The 9,350-nt window shown below is 41.6% G+C and overlaps 1 protein-coding gene across 1 annotated transcript in view; it reads left to right on the top strand.

Annotated features, from left to right (window-relative positions):
* Positions 1 to 6,178: 6,178 nt before the first annotated feature.
* Positions 6,179 to 9,350, top strand: part of LOC123050165 (putative disease resistance RPP13-like protein 2) — a 14,559-nt gene continuing 11,387 nt past the window's right edge. The window contains exon 1 of the mRNA XM_044472999.1: positions 6,179 to 6,478. Within this exon, the coding sequence (XP_044328934.1) occupies positions 6,213 to 6,478 (266 nt within the window). The 5' untranslated portion in view covers positions 6,179 to 6,212. The remainder of the gene's footprint in view (positions 6,479 to 9,350) is intronic.

Raw genomic sequence — 9,350 nt, 5'->3', positions numbered from 1 at the left:
GAGTTCAGGATGAGATCACGGACATGACGAGGAGTCTCGAAATGGTCGAGAGGTAAAGATTGATATATAGGACGATAGTACTCGAACACCGAAAGTGTTCTGGAGGGTACCGGGTACTTATCGGGTCACCAGAAAGGAGTTTGGGCACCCCCGGCAAAGATATGTGCCTTATGGGCCAAGTGAGGGAACACACCAGCCCTGGTGTGCCCCTATAGAGGACAGCCCTGTGAGGAGGAGAAGGAAAGAGGGGAGGGCAAGGAAAGTGTGGATTAGGATTCCTACTTCCTTCCCTCTCCCCCCTCTTTCCTTCCACCTAGATTATATATGGCAGGGGGGCTTGGGAGGGACTCCAAGTAGGATTCATCCTACTTGGGCGCCTCCTATGGCTGCTCCTCCCTCCCTCCCACCTATATATATGAGGAGGGGGGCGCCTAGCACAAGACAGACAATTGCCTAGCCGTGTGCGGCGCCCCCCTCCACAGTTTACATCCTCGGTCATATCTTCGTAGTGCTTAGGCGAAGCCCTACGAGATCACTTCACCATCACCGTCACCACGCTGTCGTGCTGACGGAACTCATCTACTACCTCGTTGTCTTGCTGGATCAAGAAGGTGAGGGACGTCACCGAGTTGAACGTGTGCAGAACTCGGAGGTGCCGTGCGTTTGGTACTTGATCGGTCAGAGCTAGAAGAAGTTCGACTACATCAACTGCGTTGTCAAACGCTTACGCTTACGGTCGAGAAGGGTACGTAGACACACTCTCCCCCTCCTTGCTATGCATGTCTATGGATAGATCATTGTGTGTGTAGAAATTTTTTGTTTTCCATACAACGTTTCCCAACAAATACTCGTGCTAGTTGGTTGTTCATCCTTGCGTACGTTGGTAACCTCATCTGGGCTTATTGTTTATGTTTCTCTATCAAGGTAAATATACACCTCCCGCAAAAAAAGGAACATATACACGGAATTATTATTATTGTTGCTCTTTTGCTATTGAGCACTCGCCTGATTATTTTTAGTTCAGTTAATTTTTTTCGTGTTTTTATAGGTGTTTGGTTTTTTTCTTATCTTTTTTAGTCAGTTTTCCTTTTTTTCCTTTATGTATATGTGTGGACGTTGGGGGTGTGTGTAAATTGTTATAAACATAATAACTATACAATACATTTGTAAAACAAATTAGATTATAAAAAATGCACTATTATATGCATATTCTTATATTACAAAAATTACAATTTACATGCCAATTGTGTGTAAATATTTTCCTTCATTTGTTTTAATTTTTTTCTTCATTAAGGGTGATATCAAGCCACTAATTCATTATTTATTAAAAAATATTTTTAGCTAATGTTTAGATTTTGCTTTTAGTATAGGGTAAGACCAATACTCCTAACTATTATTATTTTCATATTCTTTCTTCATTAAGGGTAATACCATTGCCCCTAATTTATTCTTTCTTAGGAAATTTCATTTCTTGTCTTTGTTTTAGTTTAGTTTAGTTTTAGTGTATGGGGGAGAAGAAGGCAGCTGAGACTTTGGATCTCGATAAAGCAAAATACAAGAATATATATATAGTAAGATTATTCATCACTCATGGCTTCACCCGAGGTAATCTTACGGTCGTTTCATAAATAAATTATATTTGGAACACAAATAGTTACAATTATATTGATACAGTATGTAAAATTTGGCATCAGAAAACAAAAAAATAGGTCATAAGAGTAGAAAAAACATGCATTTTATGTATATTTTACACAATGTTTTTACATAACATAAAATATTTTTTACGATGATTATATATTTTCTTACGTTCTCTTTTTACACATGAAAGAAGACAAAAATTACGGAACGTAAAATTACGGTGCATTGGTGTTAAAATAGAGGGAGGGGGTGCAGACTAACAGTTCGACACCTAGGGTGACGAATATTTGAAAATGTTAAACTAGCATTCGGAAAAATGTTGAATGTGTATAGAAAAATCGTTGATCATGTTTTAAAAAATGATGAAATTTTTTGATCGTGAATATATAAATGTTAATCAAGCATGTTGAAAAAATATTGAACAAGTATTTAAAAAATGTTAATCAAGCATTCGGGAAATATTAAATGTGTATAGAAAAAATGTTGACCATGTATTAAAAATGATGAATTTTTTTTGTCATGTATATAAAAATGTTAATAGAGCATTTGAAAAAATGTTGAACAAGTATTTTTTAAAATGTTAATCAAGCATTTGGAAAAAGTTAAATGTTTATAGAAAAATTGATCATGTATTAGAAAAATTGTGGAAATCCCCACAAAAAAAATTGTAGAAATATTTGATCATTTATATAAAAATGTTAATCAAGGATTTAAAAAAATGTTGAACACGTGTTTAAAAAATGTTAATCAAGCATTTGAAAAATGTTGAATGCGTAAAGAAAAAATGTTGGCCATGTATTAAAAAATTGTTAACCTTTTTATTTGAAAACTGTTAATCATGTATTTAAAATATATTCAAAATGTATAGGAAAAATGTTGAATGTTAATTTTGTATTTGAAAAATGTTTAAAGTATGTATAGAAAAATGTTGACCATGTATTACAAAAATGTTTAATTTATATTGGAAAATATTAGACGTGTATTAGAAAAATGTTGTTGGCATGTACAAAAAATGTAAAATAATAACCAAAGAACAAACAAAACCGAAAAAGGAAGTAAAATAAACAAAAGAAACATGAAATTGAAAAAATGGAGAATAAAAAATGATTAAAAATGGCTCGAATAGCCTCAAGTAGGAGGAGCCTCTACAACTTACCACGATAAGTACCCTGGCGGAGTGACTAGCAGCACCCGTGATCTGCTTGGACACTAGGGATCGATCCCCGCTTCTCCCATTTGCAGAAGTTCCCTCTCGTCTTGCTTAATGCGAGATATAGACGCTGCGAAATCTAATCGGGTGTAGGGCACGCAGCAGATCGATTCTTACGAGTCACACGACCCCCGGCCCCATGTGATTCTGGACCCCTGATGGGCTGGGCCAAATCTGTGATGCAAATAAAGGTGCAACAAAACAAATGTACTACATGAGATGAAAGTACCCCTAAAAAACATGAGATGTACACATCTATCTATCTATCAAGCGAGGGTTTGCAGCGCCGCCGCCGCCAGGAATTTTTTGGTCCCCTCGCCTCCGGCTGCCATCTTGGCGCCTATAGGTGGGGGGGACCTCGCATCTTCAGAGTACTACGGTCTTCATCATCGTCTAATGATCATTGTATTTTGTGAGAATAAATTTACTCTCGTTCTTTTGGCGATGCCATGAGGTTAGAGAGCTTCCTATCCTCGCAGATCCGATTATTTGGATCTGATGAGTTTAGCTTGGTGTGTCAAACTTTTTCTGTTGGTTTGATTCTTTGTGGAAGTTGAAGTGTTTCATCGATATCATGGTGAAGGTTTTGTGATCCGACGTCCAGCACTTCTAGGGGACCATCCCCGACCCAAGTACGTTCACCGATCAAGGCTTCCCATCTTTTTGGATGGGCGACTCAAGGTGCTTTCAAAAATCATTATTGGTAATGTTCGTACGGGTGAAAGAGTGACAATATCGTTACTCCAGTCTAATTGCAGCCTTTTTACCGAAGTCTTTGGAGTCTTTCTTTTCACAGAGATTGATGTAGCAAAGAAGGTGTTTCCAAGAAATATCATTGTAATTCTTAGTGATAGGAGTTACTTTGTATTTTCCTGGATTTTAGATCCGAATCAATGTACCTGTAATTGTTATGAGTATGAATAAAATTGCAGGTGTTTCTAAAAAAACACTTTAGCTATACGTAAGTCGTCTGAAAAATAATTTTGGGTCAGTCAATGTTTTGGCCATTGATTTTTTGCTTTAGATTCGTACTGTACTATAAGCTGGCTAAGATTTTGTTTTTAACTGACCACATGCTTTGGTCAGTCAACTTGCCACTGGGCGGAAGCCCACGTATGTTCCCAGTCCTCCCTTCTGCCCCTTTGTGTTTCTTTGAAAGAAATATGTTTTTATGTGTTTCTCCTTTTTTTTTGTTATTCTTTATTTGTTGGATTTTATTATTTTCTTTTGTCGGTATTTTTGGGTGTTGGGTGAATGTCAATGTATACATACAAATACTATCAATATGTGTGAAAATTACACTATCATATGATTGTTATTTGTATACTACAAAAAGTGCAATTTTAGTGCAAAGTTGTGTGTAAGTTTTTTTTAACGTTTCATCATCTTTTTTCTTAAAGAGGAATACCAATGCCACTAATTCATTGTTCTTATAAAACTTATTATTTTGATTTTGATTTAGTTATTATTTCATTCTCTTTCTTCATTAAGGGTAATAATGATGCCATTGGTTCATTCCTTCTTAGGATTTTCTTTTGCCAAAATTTCAGTATTATATGCTTATTCTTGCGTATTTTAAAAAAGCGCAATTTTTGTGTATATTGTGTGCAAATTTTGTCAATGTTTGTTTTATATATTTTTTATTTTCTTTGTATTAAAGGGTAATACCAATGTCACACCAATTCATTCTTTCTTAGAAAACCTTATTGTTTTGATTTTGTTTTAGTTTGACTTCATTTTCTTTCTTCTTAAAGGGTAATACCAAAGCCAGTAATTTATTTGTTTCTAGAAAAATAATTATTTTGATTTTGTTCAAGTTTTTTCTTTTTCTTTTTCTTAAAGGGTAATACCATGCCACTAATTCATTCTTCCTTAGAAAACTTCATTATTTTCAATTTTGTTTTAGTTTTTGTTTCGAGTCCAGTCTGCCTTAATGGTAATATGAATGCAACTAATTCATTCGTTCTTACTTAGGAAACTTCTTTTTTATGCAAATTGCACTATTATATGCTTATTTTTGCATACATAGAGAAGTGCAATTCATGTATAAATTGTGTGCAATGTCATTATTTGTTTTTTTATTTCATTTTCTTAAAGGTTTATACGAATGCCACTAATTTATTCTTTATAAAACTTCATTTTGACTTTTTAATTTTATTCTATTTCTTTCTTCTTTATGGGTAACAACAACGTCATTGATTCATTCGTTCTTAGGACACTTCTTTTTCGCGGAAACCCCACCATTATATGCTTATCTTTAATATTATGGAAAAGCACATTTTTTTGTTTAAATTTTTTGTAAATTTTATCATTATTTGTTTTAAAAAATTCTTAAATGGTAATATCAATGCCACTAATTTATTTTTCTTCTGAAACTTCATTATTATTATTTTGTTTCAATTTTTTACTTTAGTATACTAGTATAGGGATGAGAATGCTAGACAAAGTAGAAGCTTTTATGTTGTATGATGTTATACATAGGTGTATAATATTTTTTTTCTTTTTTCTTTTTTCTTTGTTTAGTTTAGGAATAAGAGTGTGATTACGTACAAATATGTGATTGAGCATTAGCACTAAGACTAGCCACAATGGAGAGTAACATACACTAGTAACATACACATATCCCTAGAGGCCTAGACTATGTTACTACCTTCATAGTGGGTAGTAACATAAGTATGGTAACACGCGAAGCCTCATTTATTAGGTTATAAGCTCATATTGCATTTGGACATGTGATGTTACAGTAACTAGCTAAGTTATTCAAACTACCTCTCTCCTCATTAACTCATTGCCACATAAGCAAATTTGCTGAGTTGGACTCGATGTTACTGCTGAAAGCATTAAGTACAGAGCTTTCACCAAGCCCGATGCAGTACAAAAGCCCTGCCTATGAACTAGCCTATAACTGCTGCGTTTGTTGGAGGAAAAGGACTCGATAGGAACAACACAGCATGCACATCCTGCTCCGTGAGCTGCGCGGCCTCAGTTGCAAAAGGAAAAAAATGACTGACCCAAGTTTTAAAATCAGTCTCCTGACCACTGGCCACTCCCAAAAAAAAAACATGAGATGAAAGTAACGTGTGACGTGAGCATCTTGCACCCTGCGTGTGCTCTGAAAGTGACTTGTGTCGACGAAAAGGAAAGCACCGGCACATATGCATGGAGACAAGGAATAGGTGAAGAATAAACGCACTACGTTGCTTCTCTTTTGCGTGGCAGAGGAACCGATCCTTACCTGCGGTGCTACTCAAAGCGATCGAGCAGCTCGAACGCTCAATATAAAGAAACACACCTGATCGTCCATCGTCATATATTGTTCACAGACGGAGAGACACCAGGACACCACCAAACTATAGCCTCGCCAATGGCGGACGCGCTGATCGGGCCGCTGGTGGGGAGGCTCCAGGAGCTGGCGCTGAGCCAGGCGCGGGCGCTGGTGGCGGTGAACAAGGACATCCGGAGGCTCCGCGACAAGCTCATGTTTCTGCAGGCCTTCCTCCGGGAGGCCGACGCCAAGCGCCACCTCTTCTCCGACGAGATCACCAGAGTGTGGCTGCAGCAGACGCGCGACGCCGTCTTCGACGCCGAGGACGCCGTCGATCACTACTACCTCCAGGTCGACATGTCAAGGTAAATATACTTATGTTAGTTGCTGCATGCTTGTTTACATAGAGTGATTCTCCACTGTCCGTACGTACCCAGCATGTCTTGTCTTACTCTCGTGGGTGCGCTCCAAATGGGGTGGTCGGTTAGTTTTCTGACTCGAAGAAAATTTGCTAGCAAAACATTTGCTATCCACTGATTGACAAATATTGGCAAGAAAATTCAACTAGAGTGGGCAAAGATGCAAATTTGGACACGATCCAAACAAATTACAAGTAGATGGCGATGACAAAAATATTGGTAGGGTAGCTTTTGGCCACAATCCAAATATACCCCAAAACCTCTACTAGTAAGGGCGTCTCTAACGTTGACCCTCAAACGGACCACATCTATCCGGACCTAACGGTCCAAACGTGTTTTTCCATACAACATGGTACCCCAACCGTCTGCCCATAGGTCCGGACGTCCTTTTTCCAGCAAGCCGCGCCGGGTTGGGGGTGGGGGCTTTGCCGCTTCCTCGCACATTCCCGGCATACTGTGCTTTCTTTCCAACAGGTGCACCGCTTCCCGTGCCACATTCACGCCGGCCCAGAGCCGCAACGGTCGACATTGTTGCCGTGCGATGTGATCGGATGGCAGGCGATACTGACGGCCGCGACAAGACGGGCGACGCCGCTTCTATGCAGACGTGTCATTCCAAGAAACCAACTCCGTCCGCAACGCCGCATTGAAGCGAGTTGGCCATCCATTCGCCTAGCCGCAGCTATTTAAGCACGACGTCGGCGCCATCCACGTCCACATCGCACTCTCCACTCCACACATCCGCGCACCTCCATCACTCCCCTCTTCATTCACTCATAGGTGCCAGGCAAGTCCTGGGCCTCAGCTCCGCAGGCGGCTCCAAATCGTGGCGCCGCCGCCCTCACTCTCTGGGGTTGTCTTCCTCCATGACGGTTGGCTCCTCTGCAAAGAAGGAGATCGTCATCTCCTCCAACGACGTGGAGGACCAGCCACAGCAGCAGCTGCTCGTCCTCTCATAGGACGCGGTGTATGCGATGACGGACGCCAAGTACGAGGAGCAAATGGCTTCTCCGCGCCATCAAGCCGGAGCAAGCGCCTTGAGGGCGCAGGAGTTCGCGGATAGGGAGCGGCTACGGCAGGACAGACACAACGCCACGCGGGGCGGAGTTTACTGACTCCGATGTCCCGCCGCCACAAATCCTCAATGACCCAGAGCTCGCAATGAGCAGGACCCTCGACCAGGCAAAGACGACAGCGGAGACCACCACCGCCTCTGGCAGGTCCCATATCCCACGTTCATGGTGGCCGCATCCACACTACGCGTGGCATGGGAGGAAGCAGAGAGGTTCATCCGCGAGCGCTAGCCGGCGACCGGGAAGCCCCGCCGCGACCCCGCGCCCTTCCGTCGCTCGAAGCTCGACGATGACTCCGACAACGGTAATGGGAAAGACGACCAAAGTGCCGTTGTCCAACCCAACATGGTGTACGAGGTCATCGTCAAGTATAGCGTAGATTTTTTTTTTAGTACTTTCTTCTGGCTTTATTTAAAAATTACCTAGATCTTTTCGTTAAATAACGTTCGAAACATGATCGGACATTTGCGGTTAGCTTTGGATGACTGCCTCTCGTATCAGTCTCTAGACACCGGCCCGCGGATAGTTGGGTTTTACACTTTAGGGGTCCGTGTTGAAGATGCCCTAAATCATCCGAATCAGCGAACAGACTTGCCGCCTCTAGGCTCTAGCCACCGGTACAAAGATTGGTACAACAAGCTATGTTGCACCCTTAGTGACAATACATAGTAGGCTTTACAAATATCTAAGTTTATTGATTGAGTAAAAGTAGTGCAACCTATTGAAGAAACCAACATGGTGATACGCGATCCCCCATGTTGCATCGTCATAGTCAGGTGTATCGAGAGTCGGGTGGGACACATGAGGAGTGGTTCAGATGGGCTTAATATATTGTCAAGGATGACAAGCCATGTCTAAATTAGCTCATACTGGAGGCCCGGTACAGCCAGGGAATGGTGGTACGATGGCACATGAGGTTTCTATACCCACTATGGCACGTCCTGGGGAGTATTCCCTAAAAAAACGTCCTGCGGAGTCACAAAGGTCAACCCTTCGTAGCCGAGCAAGGGGGGATAGGGATGGTGAAAAATGGTTGCTTCCTAGGCTACTATATAAAGAGGTAAGGGGAAGCCGTCCAGCGGAGAGAAAAGGACAAAACGGGGCAAAGAGAGAGCTCATTGCACCATTTCTAAACAATGAGCTCGACCCTCTGGAGAACCACAGGAAACTCATAAAGCACGGGTAGCGTATTACACCGCGACAGTGCCTTGTACCTAGGTAAACTGCCACGTCATGTTCTTTGGTGTGTTTGGAGTGTTTTAACCCTTGTCCGAACAATCTAGGAGTTACACCATAGCTCTGAACTCGACGATCACCGCCAACAGTCGCATTGCGATGTGATCTTCGAGTGAAAACCAAGCTCCGTTGGAGCGGGCAGTGGCGACACCCATATTGTTTCCTTCTTGGAGGTGTTGCCCTTTGGTCCTTAACCCTTGTGGCGCGGTGGGTCGGCAACAATTGTGCAAGATGCTCAGTGGTCTATATCCATGGATGCTGGAGAGCGACTCCTAGCTAACGGTGGATGTGCGCCAAGACGGTGGGCCCAGGGCAGGACCGCAACTTTGCATTGCATGGGCGGAGACCTTGTGTTGCGTGGGTACCGAGTTCGTCACCCAGTCGACGCAACAGTGGCGTAGCTTGGGCCAAATCTTTGGAGGGGCAATGGGCTAAGGAGGGGCAAAAGTATGAGATTTAGCCTGTTTTTATTGAACATACAACACAAAAACTAACAAGTAGTAGGTGAT

Source organism: Triticum aestivum, chromosome 2D (assembly GCF_018294505.1).
Source record: "Triticum aestivum cultivar Chinese Spring chromosome 2D, IWGSC CS RefSeq v2.1, whole genome shotgun sequence".
Lineage (NCBI taxonomy): Eukaryota > Viridiplantae > Streptophyta > Magnoliopsida > Poales > Poaceae > Triticum > Triticum aestivum.
Note: the sequence above shows the minus strand (reverse complement) of the source record. Positions and strands in the feature narration are given on the sequence as shown.